The 20570-nt window shown below is 39.1% G+C and overlaps 1 protein-coding gene across 6 annotated transcripts in view; it reads left to right on the forward strand.

The window, feature by feature from the left end:
• RBKS (ribokinase) overlaps positions 1-20570 on the forward strand; it is a 109197-nt gene that overhangs the window by 51282 nt on the left and 37345 nt on the right. For 5 of the 6 annotated variants that reach the window (XM_060754116.2, XM_060754114.2, XM_060754112.2 and 2 more), the window contains one exon: positions 1573-1761. In XM_060754116.2, the coding sequence (XP_060610099.2) occupies positions 1573-1761 (189 nt within the window). Of the gene's footprint in view, positions 1-1572; positions 1762-3613; positions 5718-20570 lie in introns of those variants that run through there. The other variant, XM_060754115.2, reaches the window with a different exon arrangement.

Below are 20570 nucleotides of genomic sequence, written 5' to 3' on the forward strand. Positions count from 1 at the left end.
CCTTGGCCTTCTCCTCTAGTGTTTTTTCTTCTCTTTTAAAAAGCAGTCATTAGTTATTTCCTTCAATTGTAGGACGTTTTTTTAGAAAATGTTTTATTGTAGGGAGGAACTTTCCAACACAATCCAGCAGTTTTATGTTTAATTTCGCAATTGACACTTCACGACACATTTTAACTTTGGCACGTAAGCCCTGTCTAGTGTTTGTTGCTACCTTGGTGAGGAAGTAGCTCCCAGCCTTTTCCAGCGTGTCCTGATTTCCCCCTTTTCCTCAATTGTTTAATGCAGCTGGAGACAACTCTTTGCAGATGCAGCAAAAACTCCTAAAGTCATCTGGGTTTTGATAAATACATAACTGGCACCACTATGGACAATGCGGAAGGATGGCCAGATGAGGAACAATTGAGGGCTGTGGGTACACCCTGTGCTTAAAGGAATACTCAATGTTCTGTGCTTGTGATATCATCCTAATTGTAAAATCAACAAGGAATACTATAGATGTGGTTGGCATTTTTGAACCACCCTCAATTTGAGGAGCTTGTTACAGTATTTCTGCAGCCTCCCTTATTTTCTGGGTGTTGAGAAATGTCAGGGTCTCTCGGTGATAAGTAAGTAGTTAGACTACCAACACCACATTGGTATTTCTCAGGAAACTTCATATGGGAAGTTTCTATCTTCTGCTGTCTCTTTCTCTTGAATAACTACCATCACTGTCTTACATAAATAAAACCAGAACCTGGAAACGTAACTTATGTTGAGCTGCCACTTCTAAATGATTCCAATATAGGGATCATTTTGGCACTCTGCCGAAACTTGGCTTTTTATTAACACCATCAGATATAATTGATTTTATACAAGATGCACATTTCTTATGGTGGTACTATTAAAAATTTTCTCTATTACTGGATTTTAATAGACAAAATGTTGAATATATTTTAAAACGTTTTAAAACTACTAATATTCATTACTGTTTTAAACCTATTTTATTGTAAGCCATCCAGAAATCCTCAGATACAGGGCATCCCTCATTCATGCTAACTGGAAGAGTGCAGGTTCCTAGAATTTTGGTTTTTAAATATCACTTTTCCAAGCTCTGGTCAAAAGAGGCAGAGGACCAGATTTACATACATTTCTGGAGCCTTGACTTCTGAAATACTGGTAAATACAACAATAGAACACTTCATTTAAGTTTTGTGTAATTCTCGGAGTCCAACTTAAACTTAGCATAATTTAAGGCCTCATCATACCATTATGAAAGTTCACTTTTGTACCACTCTTTAGAATGGCTGATAGTATTATTTTTCAGTCTTGTGCTGAAAAGGACTGATTTTCAGTTGCGAAAATAACGATAAAACAAAAGGTGAGTGGTCTCATTTGTATCCCAGAAGTGATTGTTCCCTTTTTCATTGTGATAACGACTTGCCATCTCCTGCTACAATTGATAGAAGTGACTAATATTCAAGCTTTGTTGCAAGCATATTCATGAACAAATTAGTCCGTGTTTGTAATAGGTGCTGTCAGATTAGATTTCTGTTTGCTTGTGTGTTTTTGAAATGGTTTAATGTTTTCTCCAAGGCAGAAATTCTAACGGGCATTGCAGTTGGTAATGCTGAAGATGCTGGACGTGTGGGATGTATCTTGTTAGAGCGAGGCTGCAAGACCGTTATTGTAACCTTGGGCCCAGAGGGTTGTGTCATGGTCTCCACAAAAGCACCCACTCCAAAACATGTTCCTGCTCAGAAGGTCACCCCTGTGGACACCACGGTATGTGCTTGTGCTTAATCTTGCATTGGAAGAAGGTTATTTGAGTACCAAAAAAGCAGAGTAAATAGCCAGATCTGTGGGCAAGACTAATTGCGTGCCCGTATGTTGTCATTTTCCAGCTTATTGAGCAGTGTCAGTTCACCCAAGGTTTATAGGCTGTTCTGTGGATAGAGCAGAGCACTATGTGCTGATGATATCATTGGAGCCCTCCTTCACCCTTCTGCCACTTTTACTTTGCAGTTGGTCGTGTTAGTGGTAATTCTGTTGCTGCTTGTGCAAGATGACGACTTAATCCCTTAGCACCCTCACCTCAAACACCTCTGTATGTTTTGCAGAAGAGGAAAGGAGACACCCAGTCTTTCATTCCTCAGACTCCCCAAAATTGAAGGATGGGTTCTGCCCACACATGCCTGAATTGTTTGTGCTGGCAAGAGCCTTTGCTTTGTAGAGCTTAAGTAGTATCAGGTGCTCAAATTCCACAGGGCATAGTTAAAAGGCAGAAGCGCGGCATGCCATGCCAAATTAATTTTGTCCCGATTTGTAAGGTCAGTGACCCGCATTTTTCATAAACTGTAGGCTTGGGGTTCTGTTCTACACATACCACTGATTCTTTTCCTGTTTATAATCAAGTGCTGAGTGAACACCTCTTTGCTGGAATGTGAGGATTATTAGCTCAGCAGCCACCCTAAACATCAGGAAAGGCAATAGTTAAGGTTCTGATAGCAATTTTATCTCAGACATACTTGCAAGAACTGGTACATTTTGTACTATGCCTTCAGTCTGATGCAAATCCAAAGTAGTTCTGGGAATGTTTTTGAGAGCACTGTATGTACTAACTATACATTTTAACTGCCTGATGTCATGAAATGTAGCATGTGTTTTTCTGAAGCAGTTGTGACATTTTCCTCATTTTATTGAAAGTAACACATAGTCCTTTTATGTGCCTAAACCAGAATAGCTGGTTTAGTTTTGGGGACATCAGTCCTCCAGAAAACAAAAAAAAACAAAAAAAAACAAACAAAAAAAAAACACCAATATGAGTTCTTATGCTGGATGTCTGTATTGAAGGGACTGGCTTGAAATCTTTTTCAGTCTTCAAAAATACAAATCTGGATAGAAGTAACTGAGATGCAAATGGGTAGGAAAGAATTCTGAGTGTTTTGGGAGTTTTTCCTCATAGAAGCTATCTCCAGCGCCCAACGAGAGAGCTTTTATGTAGCATACATATGCCAGGACATATGGAATGCATCCAGCTGTACCGTACAGCATTTAAAAATGTACTGACAATTCACCAAAATGTATCTTCTTTAACCTGATAGAGTAAGCAATGAATAGCTATAGGCATGCTGGCTGGAGAATTCTAGAAGCTATAATCCAAAAAGATGGAATCTTACACTTGGCTGGATGGCTATCTGTTGGAGGTGCTTTGAATGCAATTTTCCTGCTTCTTGGCAGGGGGTTGACTGGATGGCCCACGAGGTCTCTTCCAACTCTATGATTCTATGATTCTATGTCAACTAAGAATAAAAAATTGTGCAACTCTAAATAGATTTGTTATTTCCAGTCTTTTGCTAGGACCCCAAAGGCTCTATTTGTGTCTTCAGTATGTATACTCTTTATTTTCCTTCTCAAATGTGCTGCTGTTACATATTTACAGCATGCTATGACATTGCCTTGAATTCCTTGGAGGAAAAGTAGGAAGTCAATCAATCAGTCAATCATTAAACGTTGTGTGTACATATTTATCATCCTAGTTTCTCTAGTGCTACAGAGAAACCATATACAAAGAGGATTTGTGCATTTGTGTACTTTTGACTTGGGCATGAGGTGAGAATGCAAATGATTCTTACAGATTCACCTGTTGAGTTTTTGGAATGAAGTTTCTCCTGGGAAATGAAGAATGTATTATGGATATCAGAACTAAAGCTATGAGTGCCACCAATTCCCAAGACTTTGGTGGCAGGGGTCCTCAGCAGAATAATTTCTGAAAAATTCCATAGTCTCGTCTACATGGCTGCTTTATCAACATTCTCATTCACCACAGTCCAGAATTACTTAGCAGGAGTGCTGCTCATTGAAATGTTCAGAGTTTGGGAAAGTTGCATTTTCAGCAGCTCCAAGCCCAGAGCCATCCAGCTCGAACAGCAGTAATGATCATTGAGAATTCTGATGGCTGTAGTAAAAGAAGAAAGAAGAAACGTGGCCAAACTCTAGAAATTTCAGCTATCTTGCTTTCTCCTAACTAAGAATAAAAAATGAAATGAAAACCATTTGCCCTCCCTTTAAAGTTATTCTGATTACCTCAGTAATAACGAGAGATTGTACTTACTTAGAGATGTGCTTAGAGACACTTCTGTTTTTGCTTGTTCTAGACCTTAGTGTTGACTCCCATTTTCCAGAGCTAAGCTCTGACTCAGTCTGAACTCAGCCAAAAAAATGCTGAAGTTTAATTGTGTAGGTGAAAGTGCTGAGCCATACAAACTTTTATGAGTTTGCTGTTTTAAGCTTACTTTCCTTTTTGTTGAGTGACCATTCTTTCATGCTCTTTAGTCCACATGGATTGCCTCTCAATTGTTAGTCTGAGGGGTTTCATAGAAAGGCTCTGGATTAGGTAACAACAAACTGCTTTGGTGAAACAAAGTGCCTAAAAGTCCTCTTACTGAACTTGTGCCTTTATTGGCACAGTAAAATGTGTACCAAATAAACATGAAAGTATGCACACATGAAAATATCTCTTCAGATCCCAAATCAAACCAATTGTAGTTTTCATGCATCAAGAGCAAGTCTTTGGTAAAACTTATGGGTCTTAATTGCATACTCAAGACCAACTCACCTAAAAATACACAATGGCAATAATTTGCGAAAGCCACCATGATACAGTGGTTTAAGCATTCAATTCTGGGATCAGGACTAATCCCTGCTTGGTCTTCATAACCCACCAGGTGACTTTGGGAAACTCACAGTCTCAGCCTCATGAGAAAGCAAAAGCAGAGTCCCTCTGCACAAATCTTACCAAGGAAATCCTATAACCTTTGGGCTGCCATAAGATGGAAATGACTTGAAAGCACAAAACAATTTTATAACAATATCCTTCTTCCTCTTTTGTGAAGAAAAACCCTCTTTTTTGAGCAATACAGCCAAAACGGAAAAGAAAATAAGAAAGTCTGAGGATTGGGACAACTGATAGCATAGCCATGAATTAGTAAATTTTGGCACACTAAACATGTGGGCTCTATCCCCACTATTATTGAGAGCTGATTCCATTGAACTTGGTGAGAGAGAAATATTCTTAGGATAGTATGTTACCACACAGGAAACAAAGGGCTGCCTGGGTGTGAAGAAAGCCTTAGAAAGCTTGATGACAGCAAGCATCTAGCATTCCTGATAAGATTTTCTCAGGAAAGAACAAACAACTCCATCCACCGTGTCTGGCTGTCTTCACATGTTGTGGTTTGGGATGTTAAGGTGAGGGTTTTTATGATCCCTTTGATCAAGTAGACACACCACTCAGTTTCATATTTCATAAGAACAGACCTTATCTTACAAAAAAAAAAAGAACATTTAAAACCATTCATGAAGTTTTTCTAGTTTTAGCAAAACAGACCTGCTGCATTTCTGCAATATTTTTCTGGTAAAGTCCACTAATTAATATTGTCCCCAGTATGACAACCTATAATAACAGGTTCTTGTTTGGAGTAGTTAATTCCTTTTTTCTGCTTTTATAACTCGTGTTTTATAGGTACAGTACAATCCTATAATCATGGGACGCGTACCTGTAGTGTAACATACCCACCTCTGAAAAAATATGTTCTCACTAGGTACTCCAGCAGAAACAATGATATGTTTCCACAGGAAATTGTCCATGGAGTTGCAATAGAGGACCCAGACATGTTTGAGAGGTGTTTGCTGTAGACGTTTTCTATGCCTTCTGGAGGTTGTTGATTTCCCTAAGGATGTGGAGGTCATATTGTATAAAATTTAAGAAACCACAAAGTGGTGATCAAAACCCACATAACCTAACAGCAAGTCCACACAGAGGCCTGTCAGTCCTGGGAAATGCTCCCCCATCCTTTAAAGCGTATTTTACAAGTCCGCAAGAAGAAGAGGGACAGGGGACATCCAAAGGAAGTTTTTTATTTTAAGTGTCTCTGAGATTTGCTGGACCTCATATGCACTCGTGTGGAGATCCTAATGTACACACCAACAAATTTCTTCTCTCTGTCTTCACTCAATTATAAATTCAAGTTCTGTTTAATATTATAAACATTAAAACAAAGAAATGGTTGCAGAGAGTTCTAATTGTAATTGTTTTCCAACTCTGCTTCCATTTAGCCACTTGTGTGTCCATGGCTTCATTTTTTGACAGCCTGATAAGCTGTTTTGGGCTTTTAAAATGTGCACACGGGCTGAAGCAATCCACACAGGGGGATCAGAAGGAAGTGACTTCAGGGATATACAGTCATGCAAAGATGCACATTTTGGGGCAGAATCAGGTTTTAATTGCACCTTTTAAACACGTGCTTTTCATGCCGATTCCAATCGCATTTTCCCCAAAAGGCATTTATCCACCCCATCCCCTTTTTTTCCTGTTTTCTTCTAGGTTGTTAGACATGTGTAGAAGGGTCCTGAGTCATCAGAACTTATTTCTTGAACAAATCTTGCACAATTTTTTATTCTTAGTTGAAAGGTATAAGATTCCATCTGGAGGTCATTGCTGTTTATCTTGCCTGTTGTATGCTGGCACACATGGCTCCAGGAGGATTAACTGGAGCAGGATCCCGTTGTTTCACAATTCAACCTTTTATTGCATTGCTTATTATATACACACTGCTGCACCCTTGCACCAAAAGTGTTTCTTTAGCCTCTCTTCACCATCCTTCCACCCTGTAACTCAGGGGTTCTCAAACTAAGGCCCGGGGGCCGGATGCGGCCCTCCAAGGTCATTTACCCGGCCCTCTCTCAGGGTCAACCTAAGTCTGAAATGGCTTAAAAACACATAACAACAACAACAATCTTATCTCATCAGCCAAATGCAGGTCCACATTTCCCATTGAAATACTAATAAGTTTATATTTGTTAACATTGTTCCTCATTTTAATTATTTTATTGTTTTTAAGTGTTTTTTACACTACAAATAAGATATGTGCAGCGTGCACAGGAATTCATGTTTTATTTTTCAAATTATAATCTGGCCCTCCAACAGTTTGAGGGACTGTGACCTGGCCCTCTGCTTAAAAAGTTTGTGGACCCCTGCTCTAACTAAGTGGAAGAGGTGGAAGAGGAAAACTGAATGGGCAGAAAAAAGAGCTTGCAAAAAAGAGCTTCTTTGTCTCAGACTTTGTTAACTCTGGGAAGCGTATACTAAGAAATAAATTCTACTAAGCCAATGAGACTTACTTCTGAGTAATCAAGCATAAACTTGTAGATCCCTTTTAAAAGTTACAATTTAAAATAAGATTAATTCACAGAATATGTTCCTGTGGGAAATAATGTGTATGTTCCACTGACTCTTTTCTCTTGCTCCTCTTTTCTAAAGACTTGTCCATTCCTTCCTCCCACCTTCCTTAAAATACCAGCTAACACACAAGGGTGTATTTAAGTAGGTTTAGAAGATAATGGCCTTATAAAGAAAAAGGGGGAAACTTTTTTTTCTCCTGCTATGCCAGCCAGAACGCTTCAATAATCACAAAATGTCTCCTCTCTAATTGCCTTCTGTCTGCTCTGGGGTTACCTGGATGATGTTGTCAGTGTTATGAATTCTCCAGTGTGACTCACAGCATGTGTATCACTCTCCTTCATTTTACAATAAGATGCAAGTGGTGAACTCTTTATTATAAAAAGATGATATTTCAAAGTAGCTTACATAATGTTAACAGCTGAATGGGGTCATATTTGATGTGGTTGTTTCTGTTGTTGTTGACTCCCTACTCCATTGTGCCAAAGCAGTTAAAGGGCTTCTTTAACTTTTCCACTGGGGATTCCTTTTGGCCTGAGAAGTTTTTAACATTACCCCAGCTATATATACGTATATTAAATAGGTATAAAGATTTATTTATTTACTCTATTTATACTCTGCCTTTCTCTCCCCCGAAGGGGACTCAAGACTTCTTACATGTGGCATTTATTCAATGCCTTACAAAACATGCAAACATTAAAAACTTAAAATCAGTTGATTTAAAATTAATACAAGTTAAGCATTGTTTTAAAAATTACATCAAAGATCAAACATTTACTGATAACAAATCTGTCATTTCCTTTTTATGAAGTTCAGTTGAAGTTCCATTGCAGAAACCACTGTAAACACTGCATGTTACAGATTCATGTAAATGTCTCCAACAGCCACTAAGTGATGTTCAGAAAACTTTTACTGTTGCCAGTTTTTTTCGGGATTCCAGCATGAGCCATTGGGTTCAGGACCCACAGTGTAAAAAGCAGTTCTTTACAGAAATGCCCCAGTGGCCTTTCCCAGTATTGATTTATTGAATTCTCCTTCACTAGATTGCCTCCTAAGACTACTTCCTTCAATCTCCCTTTTTCCTGACTTTGAAAGAGACATATTAAAGATTTTTTTTTCAGTTGAGTCAATGCCTCCTTTTCCTGAGATGATTTTTTATGTTTTTTGTAGTATGGTTTCACTTCCATTTGTTGCCACATTTGTTTTCAGAGCTTTTTCCCTGGATGTGACTTTTATGTTTTAGCGTAAGCTCTCTTCAGATGGATTCAGTTGTAGAAAATTGGAATATACACATTGAGATAAATAAAAAGAAATTCAATGTTACAAGCAAAATAAATACTTTTGAAAAGGATGTGTGTTCCAGCCCAGGGTGCCAGGTCTCATAATGGCATTCATACTATGGCCTACACAGAGTCTCCAGGCGTTACTACCTCCAATAGTGAGAAGTCAGACCACTTCTCCACCCCAGGAATATTCTTCTGTTCCATTCCGTGTCTCCTGAAACTCTTCTTAACTATATGAGGTTGGATTGGATGGCCTTTGTAGTCTCTTCCAATTGTTTGATTCTGTGATTTTACAGTGGACCTGTGGTATCTACTGGGGTTTGGTTCTAGGACCCTCCAAGGATAGCAAAATTAATGAATACTCAAGTAACATTTATATGCAAAGTATAATTGTATAAAACTGCAAAATTGGGGTTTGCTTTTTGAATTTTTGTTAATGTTTTCAAGCCATGGATTGCAGATTCTGTGTATGGAAAATCCATGGAAACGAAGGGCCTGTAGGAGACCCAAGCCAGCAAAGTGCAACGGTTGCCAGAAAAAAATAGAAGCATATGAACAAAACCAGAAAGCTCTTCAACACACACACTTTCATGCTTTGTTTCCTGACTTTGTGGCCTAACGGCTATGACTCAGGAAAAAATAAATATGGAATCCATTCCAGTGACTAATTACTTAAAATTCTGTGCCTCAGCAGACGTAGAGCTTGTGGTTGACTCTCAATACTACCAAAATGCCTTTGCTATTCAGTCATAGCCCTTGGTGTTTGATATCTAGCAGGGCATTTGCAGAACGAACAGTGATTTTGTTTCTGTTAACCTCCTGACAATAAAGGAAACAGTCACTAGGAAATGAATCCCTTGGCAGACAACAAGTGTCTGAGGACGCCTTCTGCCATTCACCCAAAGGGGAGAGTGTTTATTTTTTTCTGGTCTTTGCTGTTTTGTGGTAGAAGAAAATGGCATTAGCCACAGTGTATGAGAGAGGCCCCTTCACAGCAGCAGTCTATTCTCAGACAAGCTAATTGAGAGCCGTTGTGCTCTAATTGTGGTTAATTGCACACCAGCTTGATCAAGTGGAGAGTATTATTTTAACTATAATGCCCTCACTAGGGATGTTATAATAGCTCTTTTTGTTTATCATGTGGCCCATATAACCCTCTGACTTAACTCTCTACTTTCTTGACTACAAATATATAATTGAGTGATTTTTTTGTAACACAAAGACCCATACAAGAATAAATTGACCCGCCAGCTGCTCCAATCAGCAGCAATTAAATTTTATTTAACACTGCACCTCTTATTTTCTAAAGTTCAGCTTGGCTATGAAAGCCACATGACTTGAAATGATTCCCTCGGACTTGAGTCACTATATAATAAACCCAGGGATAGGGGTTGTCTATTAGATCTTCGCAGTGTGGTTATGATTCAGGTTTTTATGACATTTTAAAATTATCTGTCTTATCTGTCTGTCTATCTACACAGAAACACACTGAACATGCACTTGTTACTTGTTTGTTACCAAAGATTCCAGTATCTTTCTTCCAGGAAACGCATGGCAACAGAGAAAGCAGTTTTATACTGATAGGGCTCGTAGGACTTGTGGTTGGGACCGACTTGTCTAAACATAATGCAAAATGTTGGGTTAGATTTTTGGATTTATAGACCCATAAAATATCCTCCAGCTCTGATGGATTGTACTACTGCTATTCGGTGGGGTGGGGGGGGGGGGGGCAGAACAAAATATGCAGTTACTTTGGATCATGTTCATAAAATCAAACATGGATGGAGATCCATCAGCTAGCTCTCGGCCTGGTCCCAACCTCTCATTCTTAGAGAAGGGTTTTGAGTAAGTGACCACCTCTACCTCAGATCAAACCTGATACCATCAGCCCCCTGGATTCCTGATATTGTCCCATGGCCAACTTTCAGTTCAACTGAGAGCTGTAACTTGATATTAGCAGCATCTACCTACCATTGCTTTGAATAGTGATGGCCTGAAAAGAAGATTACTGAGTCTTGGCTCTGGAATTGTTCCTTAGCGTAGATTGCACAATTCATAGCTGTTTGACCCTACTTAATGCTAGATTCCATCTGATGGCATCCTGGCATTTGTAGTTTGATAGTGTGTTTACACTAATCTCTGTCTAGAGAGTTGTAAGGTTGTCATTCAGGGAAGTAGACTAAATCTCACTTGCACAGAATTCCAAATAAATCCAGAATTCTATCAAGTAAATAATAATAATAATAATAATAATGATGATGATGATGATGATGATGATAATAATAATACTTTCTTTGTATACTGCCCTATCTCCCTGAGATGCCTCAGTACTGTCATTCAGGGAAGTAGACTAGATTGCACTTGCACAGAATTCCAAATAAATCACCAAATTACAAATTCCAGAATTCTATCAAATAATAATAATAATAATAATAATAATAATAATAATAATAATAAATCTTTATTTGCATACTGCTCAATCTCCCTGAAGTGACTCGGGGCGGTTTCCAACATAGGCCAAAGCCTTCAATTACCAACACGAAATCATACAACAGACCATTATAAAACATAAACATAATCCGATTAAAATAATCACAGACAGTTAACAGCCAGTTCCAGTATTATTCCATTGATGGGATTCAAAATACCAATGGCCAGAATTACGAGGTAGACCTAGTCAGCTATAAAAGGGCTGGGCAAGTGCTAGTGCAATGAAGTAGCATAGGGCCAGGGAAGTGGATAAAGTGCAGAGAAGGGTCCTAGCTGATGCTGGAACCACCAGGTTTTCAGGTCCCTGCGGAAGGACTTGTCTTATAGACGGGCCTTGTCTTATCTCTCTGGGGAAGGTGTTCCAAATCCGGGAGGCCACCACCAAGAAGGCCCTCTCCCTCGTCCCCACTAACCCTGCTTGGGACAATGGTGGGAGTGAGAGGAAGGTCTCCTCGGCAGATCTAAGAGTCTGTGGCAGTTCATGGGGGCAGATGCGATTGCGGAAATAGGTGGGGCCTGAACAGTTTAGGACTTTGTAGGTCATAATCTTGGGCCCGGCAACTTATTGACTGAGCCCAAGATAATTGAAATGGTATCTAACTGGTACGATTCTAGTGTAGCTACAGCCAGGTGACTGTTTTGTTTATAGCTACATTGTAGGCTCCTTCCCTTCCATGAGGCAAACAATACACTAATACTGAGCTGAATGGAGCTGGTAATGCAAATAATGCATTGAGGGTTTTTTTTAACACTTGGGAAAGACCAAAATGATTAGCCAGGCTGAGCAAATTGTGATTGTTTTAGTAATATGAAAGATGTTGGAGTTAATCTTCCTTGCAGGTATTTCTGTGGAAAAGACATGAAATGTAAAGGGCCATGCACCAGTGATGTTCTAGGCACCATACAACCAAGTTTTCTAATAAAGTACTAGAAGGAGAGGGGTGAGTGTGAATAGAGGGCTTTCTTTGCTTCTATTTGCTGGCAGCCCTGCACTGTGTATTTGAGGATAGCAACACTCTGGATGAACTTTGGGCATATGGTTACCATTGAGATCAGAAGGCCTAATTATCCCTCTTTTTGTAAAAGTGAATAATATGAGGCATCGGGAGATGTGCAGGCATTTTAAAGATCGCCTCCACGTAATGAAGCAAAGGTTGCTTTTTGATACACCTCTGCACAGCCAGATATGAAGCTCCATAATGCTTGATACCAAAGACCTGCCCTGACTAGTTCAAGACAGTACCATATGATATATATATATATACACACACACTCACTCCCCCTGGGCCTGCAATATAAATGGCTATTTGATCATCCAGGAAGCATCGTTTAAGCAAATGGTGCAAAATGTAAACAGGTTTGTATAGTGTAGCATTCAATCTGAACATATGCAGGAGGAGGGGTGGAAGACCACCCAGGTCATGGTCTGGTCTTATTTCTAAACCACCCAGAGCTCACCAGCTAATTAAATCCCTTTCTAGCCCACATTTTCGGGGTCTTTCATAGTCTCCTTTCAGATGGGAAGGCATCATTTAATCAGGACCCAACTGTCAGAGAGACATGAATTGTGAGCAATCTCATAAATCAAGACATCCATGAAAATCCAGTGTCTAGTCATTCTCTCCTTCTGAGTTCAAAGAGAGCCTCGCAGCTCATACATTAGCAGAACCTAAGTCTTAATTTGACCAGGGTTCAGGCACAGTACATGGTTTTCTGTGCCAGGCGTTCTGTGAAGTCATAAAAGTATACCCTTGGGGATTTGCAAAAGTGTCTGGAATATGTCACTGCATATGTACAATCAGAGAAAGGAGCTAGCAGGGTGTCACTTCTCTGACCTCCTGGCATTTCTTTTTAGACACAATCAGTGCTCAAAGATCTAATTGACATATTTGCCTATAAGTCCCTGTCCTTCCCAGTATAGTCCTTTCTGGACACCATTCTCACTATGGAATTATAGTACTATGATTCCATTTTAATTGCCATGGTTCCATCCATAGGCAGTGCATCAAGGGAATCGCAGTTCTATAATTGTAGTGTATAAAAGTGCCCCAAGACAAGATGATGCAAATGTATTCCTCTTGTTGCAACTGAGCTATTATTTTATGCTTGTGTGATTCATCTATTCATATAAAGAACAGCACAGGTATTAATTTCAAGTGAGTACTTCAGTTTGCTATAGCAAGCAGTAGGCTGCTGAGATCATTTACAAGTACAATCACTGTTAGCTGACAGCCACAGGTTTCTTTAAAGGGTTGAAAAGTGTAGGGGATACTTTTAATTAGTTTAATACAGAGCTGATTAGGAAATGGTATGTCGTTTCTTATTCCTGACCCCAGTTGCCTATTTTCCATCCCATAAATGGAACATGATATTTCAACAACCAGCTCCTAATGTACACACAATGATAAAACGGCATGTTGCCACCTGCTCTTCCAGAGGTACATGCTATATTTTCATGCACACCACTGTCCTTATAACATTTGATAGAAACATGTAAGAGCTTTACATCCAAATGTTCTATATATTTACATATATTGTTGCATTTTATGTACCTTCATGTTGATTCCAAAGTATAGTGACCCCATCATAGAGGGGTTTTGGCAAGTTTGATTCAAAAGAGGGTTGCTGCTGCCTTCTTTTAGGCTGAGAAAGTATGTTTTGCTCAAAGTCAGCCAATGGATTTCCTTGTCCAGATGAGGATTTTGAATTCTTGTTTCCAAGTCATAGTCCAGTTCTCAAATTATTACCCCATGTTGGTTTTTATATAAATGTAATGTTCTCATGTATTGCATATTTATCCCTTATATTGCTGGCTGTACAAATCTCTAGATGCACTGTTGATGGTCATAATCTGTTCATATGGAATACCATAAGATAATAATAATAATAATAATAATAATAATAATAATATCTCAGAGCAGATTCCAACATACAAAAAGGCAAACATTCAATGCCTCAGTAAAACAACAAGTACCAACATAATAACCCAAAATAACCCCACATATAAAAACAACTTAGAACCTAACATCTATAAATTAAATAAAACATAATCAATCAAAAATTAAAAATGATATACAGTGGAGTGTATTGCCTTTGTATGCACATCTCTTAGTCAAGATAATTTGGTAGAACACAGGATTAGCCCCAGAGACGATAGTATTGGAAGATAATGGTCTGGATTTAAATGAATCCTTGAGCTTGTGTATTTATGGGATTGGGCAAGCGAGCAGGGACTGGGGTGCTCTCTTTGAAGGCTAACTTTTGCATCTGGCAACCTGCAAGCACAGATTTGATATCATCCACAATCATGCAGGTTTATTCTTTTCGAACAAAATAAAGAAATGGCTGGACATGGCACTGAAACAGTCCCAAGGATCAACATGCTAGCTCATTGGAGTATGTTGTGTATGTGCATGCACTCTGTTTCAAATAATTTCTAACTTAGGGTGACCCTAGGTGAACCTATCATAGGGTTTCTTGGCAATATTTGTTCAGTGGATGAGAGGGTGTGACTTCCTAAAGGTCATGTAGTGGATTTCCATGCCTGAGAAATTTTAACACTGGTCTACTAGAATTCTAATTCAACAGTAACCACTGACTACTACAGTTCAACCATCCATAGCTAGAGAATACCCCCCCCCCCCCCCACACACACACATCTACAGAAATAAATCAAAATGCAAATTTTATGACACCATTGCATGTAATGGCGCTTGGGCATTCACAGATTTTGGGCGGGCACAGCATTAGACTTTGAAATACGTCTTTGTAAGGCATTGTACCAAACCTTTGTATGTCTGAGATATCTCACCTGTGCAGTCAAAAATATACAAATATGTCAAATTACTAACAGTTTGCTGCCCTCTGGCTGCCTTACATTGTGTAAGGGTAAAGCCAGACCTGGCTTCAAATTGGTATCTGCGAGTAGAGTAGCATTACTAAGCAGTTTGAAATATCTTTTGCCAGGTTCTGATCTAAGAGCTGGGTCTAGCATGATCGCCTTCCCTAATTGACCAAAAGGTCTGTACACAATGAATGTCCCAATCTAATAATTTGTTCAGAATATGACTACTTCCAAATATTATATCTCAAGGCCAACCTTTGTATTAGTTGTATTTTTCCTTACATAATATTTACAACAGTGCTTTTCAAGCATTCGATGGAATGGACCAGCACATTTTAAAAAATGTGCTGGGGAGCAGTACCATATGGTGCCAAATGTTTACCTTATTTTCATAGTTTTCTGTAAAATTCTCTGTAGATCAGCATCTTGTGGTCAGCATTGGTCCATGGACCACTACTTTTAGCAGCACTGATATAGGAAATCTGCATTTTACTATACTATGCTTTCTAGTATATCCTTACTAAAATAATAATAATAAAAAAATATTCTTGCATAACTGGAAATAATAAAATATATTAAAATAGCAATCTTGCATGATTCAAATTTAGTAGGTTTTCACCCTTTGCTTAATTTCCTTTTCCTTTTCTTTTTAGAAAGGATCTCTCCCTCATTTTTTGTCTTTGGTCAATTAAGATGTAGTGAATGTATCAATGATGGACAGAACAGTTAAAAAGTTTCATTTTGAGAATTTAAGTGTCAGATTTAAGAAAAAAGATTAATGGCGCCCTGGTAAAAACTTGTCCAGAATTATATGCTTGAAATAAAGATATGTTGTAAAATACCCTTAGAAATACAGATGTATGTTAAGCTGAAAATAAGCTTTAACACTAGTAAATGAATTGGTTTGCTTGGACATTATTTGCACTCCCTCAATTTGGAAGTTGTGTGAGATGGAATAAGTGGATCAGTAAGATGCCGTTATCCCTAGGCATAAAATCTATAGAACAGGCAGAAAGATCTTAAGACTATTAGCCATTGTGATTGTTCTAGAATTATTCAGTATAAAGAAAAGAGAAAGTGAAGGGGGTACAATTAATGCCTTAAAGGTCCACAGGTCATCTAAACCTGTTTTATAGTGCGGCCTGGCTTAAGATGTCCTGAAGCATTGGTATGATTAATAGACCATTCCTGAGAGTTGGATCTCTGAAGAGCTATCAGTCCTTGTGGCTGATAGAACTTGTCTCTTAGACTAAGTGGGCCTTGATCTGATCTATCAGGACTTGAAACATTTCTTTAAGTCCATTAAACCAGAGGAAAATAGAACCTGCTATGAGATTATTCATCCATCTAAAATGTTGACTTGTAATCAACAATGGCTGAAATCCTGCATCTTAGATACTGCAGTGAAAATTGAGCTTCATCTCTAAATCTGATGGTGATGCTTCCCAGAAACATACCTCTTAAGCCAGGCAATAAGCCAGCTAAAGCATTTCCGGGGTGTTGCAGATCAGGGCACTGAGGACTGTGACAAAAGCTCCTTTCTTGGAAGCTTTTAAACAGAGGCTGGATGGCCATCTATCAGGGGTACTTTGATTGTGCTTTTCCTGCATGGCAGGGGGTTGGACTAGATGGTTCATGTGGTCTCTTCCAGCTCTATTATTCAATGATTCTATTATTGATGACTGCAGTGTGCATTGAGAGCAGATGCCGTAGGACCCATGGGATCTCACAGCTTATCTTAATATGCCTTCACAACCAGGAGAACTAGGCAGGCCCATAATTGTTACATCTGTATGAAGAAACTGGTGTCCTCCATCCCTAAGAATCTTGACAAGTTTTTTCCATATTCAGTTGCCCTAGACCACACTGAAGGCACAAGTAAGAATATCACTTTGCCAGAGATAACAGTAAGAATTTAGCACAAACTGCTCCTGGAGAAATCAGTAAGGACCATTGTAAAGGTAAACCTTTTATGAACAGCTTGACTGTGCTGTGAAAGGAGCACTGCATTAATCTTTCAAAAATCATAAAGGTAGATTCGTCTAAATTCTGAGGACAAGCAGAAACTTCCAAAAACATTTGTTTTAAGTGTTCACTTTATCTCTGTGCATGTCTTCAGATCTGTTCCAACGTGTGAGATTACCTGTCTCCCAAGTGACTGATGGATTTTGAAAAATGTAAAGTGCTGTGAAAATGACAAGAATTAACAAACTGCAGAGCTCTTTGTGCCATAATAGCATAATGTATTGGGAAAGGGGAAGGACAGGACTGGCTGTCTCTGAGTTCTTTCGTAACCTAGACCACAAACTAGATAACTCCCCAGGTCTCTTTCTGCCAGCCTTTGATCTTGAATGGTTTTGTTGACTAGGAAGTTTTCAAGAAGAAAGGAAACCATCTCTGCACTAGACAATGTCTCTGGGCTCATCTTTCAGGAATGCATGGGGTTAACAGTCACCATCATTTAATCATTTGCAAATAACCCATCAGGAAATCTGTCAGGAAGTGGGCAGAGATTCCTTAGGACTGATGCAAAATATTGTACTAGTGTACTTTTTAAGTAAATCTCCAGCTTGTGAATGTTTTCAGCCTATGTATTTATGATTTTCATGAACATCAAGAACTTTAGGTGGTTGTGGCTTGATATTCATTCATTTATTTTAATATTTGTTTGCTGCTTTTGAAGACAATGTAGCTCATAAGACTGTAAGATCTAAAGTCAGTTGTTCCTCCCACTTAGAGTATAACCATAAAATTAATCATCAACATATCAAAAACCCCAATGCATATTAAGAATGAAAGTGCTGTAAATGTTGCCACAGTGGCAATGTAAATACTGCACATGCAATTGAGAAATTATTAAAATAGAGAATTAAAACATCATTTAAAAACAGAAGTCTATCAGCTTGAATGAACAGCAGCTTGAAACAAAGATTTCTGTTTTTTTCTTGGTGTCTTGGGTTTTAGGCTTGTTTCTGGGGTTTTTTGGCCTGTTCCTGGAGCACTGGTTCAGAATTGGATAGCCCACATCAGCTCTAGTTGCTTAGATATTATGTGTTGAATGACTGGAAAGATTGTATGTAATGCACTTTTCATTTAATTTTTAATGTTTCTTTCACACTTAATTTAAATGCTACATTAACATGTCCTGATTTTTATAGGTGAGGAGAGGGAAGAGTGGTGTGTGGCATATGTTGTATCTCAAAAACGAGAATTGATAGGGGAAAACTGGTGCCATTTTTGGAATCAGCAAAGCAAATATACTCCAAAACATTTGAAGCCCCAAAATATGTGTTGGCCAGTGTACAATTTGGATTGTCCTCTTCCCATACACAGAACAGTCTCAGCAAAAGTAGCCACGGCTGTGGGCATTTTTCCCCATGTCTGATCCGAGAAATCCTGTTCCCTTTTGTGTTAATTTTTCTACAAAGTGAAGCAGCTCAGGCCTTAGTTGCTAATGCAGTAATTCATCACATAAGTTGATAAAAGCTGCCATTTTCCTTGAAGTCATTAAATTTATTTTATTCCTCTTAGTGTTTGCTATCATTTTAAAGCGGCATTAGTGCAATAAAACAGAAAAGAACCTAAAGTGCCAGTTGAGGTCACCAGAGCAGAATTTGACTTGCACATTGATACACAATGACTCTTCTTTTGCAAGAGGAAATAACCCCCTGACAAAAAAAGGTTGGCAGTGGCTGCCACTGTTGGCCTGAATGTTAACGAATGTGCATTTTCCTCTTATCTTTGTACTCCAAAATGTACTTTTTGGCAAAGTATTTCATTCCAAACAGTGGATGATATGCCATTTTTTTTTGAGTGGAGGGATTGAAAGGAGCTTCACAAAAGGCAAGGAAGCTCATCTCCAGACATTTCCATTTAACCTAGTGTCCTTAAAACGGTGTCCGGGAAGTTATATAAAGGAACAGTGGAAATTTGAACCACCGTATTTACAAACCTGGAGAAATACATATACAGCAGAGATAGAGGATGCTTGGCCTTCCACATGTAATCACCAAATTCCCCGATCATTAGCTGTGCTGGGGAGGGCTGATGGGAGCTACCATTCTCTTGCATAGTCTAGAACAGGGGTCCACAAACTTTTTAAGCAGAGGGCCAGGTCACAGTCCCTCAAACTGTTGGAGGGCCGGATTATAATTTGAAAAATAAAACATGAATTCCTGTGCATGCTGCACATATCTCATTTGTAGTGTAAAAAACACTTAAAACAATAAAATAATTAAAATGAGGAACAATGTTAACAAATATAAACTTATTAGTATGTCAATGAGAAATGTGGGCCTGCTTTTGGCTGATGAGATAGGAGTGTTGTTGTTGTTATGTGTTTTTAAGCCGTTTCAGACTTAGATTGACCCTGAGCGAGGGCTGGGTAAATGACCTTGGAGGGCCTCATCCGGCCCCCGGGCCTTAGTTTGAGGACCCCTGGTCTAGAAAGTCATGCTTTCTCCACTCCTGGTGTCTTTTGCATAACTTCCTGTTGCTCAATTTGTTCTTGATTTGAGGATATTGGGAAAGACACTATGCTGCCATTACAGCAATAGAGCAACAGTATGGAACTGGTGCCAGTATTTTCTTCCACATCTGCATTCTGTGCTGGGACATTTACAGAAATATCCAAGTGACAGTTTTAAGTTCATCCCTTTAAAGTGAGACCTAGGAGGACCATGATGTCATCACTCCCAGCTATATGTGGGTGTGCATGTGTGCACCTGCTTTCAGGTCACCTGCCAATTTATGGTAACCCTATTAATTGTATAAGATTTTCTTAGGTGAAGAATACTCAGAAATAATTCCTTCTACTGAAAAATAGCCGACAGCACTTTGTATTCATTGGCAGCCTCCCACCTGAGTACTTACCAGGGCCGGCTATGTCTAGTTTCCAAGATCAGACAGGATCTGGTGCCATTACAGTGGTGGCAAACTTGTGACCCTTCAGGTGTTTTGGATTTCAGCTACCAGAATTCCTGGCCATTGGAGAAGCTGACTAGGGCATCTGGAGGGTCACAGGTTTGATCCCCTGCTTTAGGATATTTAGGCTCCCCTTTCCGCTATAATAAACTGAAGGAATTAAAGTGTGTCAAACACCTATTCAAGAGAGTAACTGATCTTCAAAGGCTAGGAAAACTATGCCTGAAGAAGGTGATGAAGACACTTTGGTAGATTGGAAACATGGGTGTTCTGTGTATGGCTATAGTTATTCAAAGGAAAAGAGGCTCTGTAGTAACAGAACAGTGTACAACAGGGGGGAAAGCTTAGAACTGTATTTTAAGTTCTAAACCTGTTTGTCATAACTGACTCTCAAATAATCTTGAAGATTTAATTGTAAACAGGTAGTAGAATCATAGAATCATAGAGTTGGAAGAGACCTCATGGGCCATCCAGTCCAACCTCCTGCCAAGAAGCAGGAAAATTGCATTTAAAGCACCCCCGACAGATGGCCATCCAGCCTCTGTTTAAAAGCTTCCAAAGGAGCCTCTACCGCACTCTGGGGCAGAGAGTTCCACTGCTGAATAGCTCTCAGTCAGGAAGTTCTTCCTAATGTTCAGATGGAATCTCCTTTCTTGTAGTTTGAAGCCATTGTTCCGCATCCTAGTCTCCAGGGCAGCAGAAAACAAGCTTGCTCCTTCCTCCCTATTACTTCCACTCACATATTTATACATGGCTATCATGTCTCCTCTCTGCCTTCTCTTCTTCAGGTTAAACATGCCCAGCTCTTTAAGCT

Source organism: Anolis sagrei, chromosome 1, assembly GCF_037176765.1.
Source record: "Anolis sagrei isolate rAnoSag1 chromosome 1, rAnoSag1.mat, whole genome shotgun sequence".
Lineage (NCBI taxonomy): Eukaryota > Metazoa > Chordata > Lepidosauria > Squamata > Dactyloidae > Anolis > Anolis sagrei.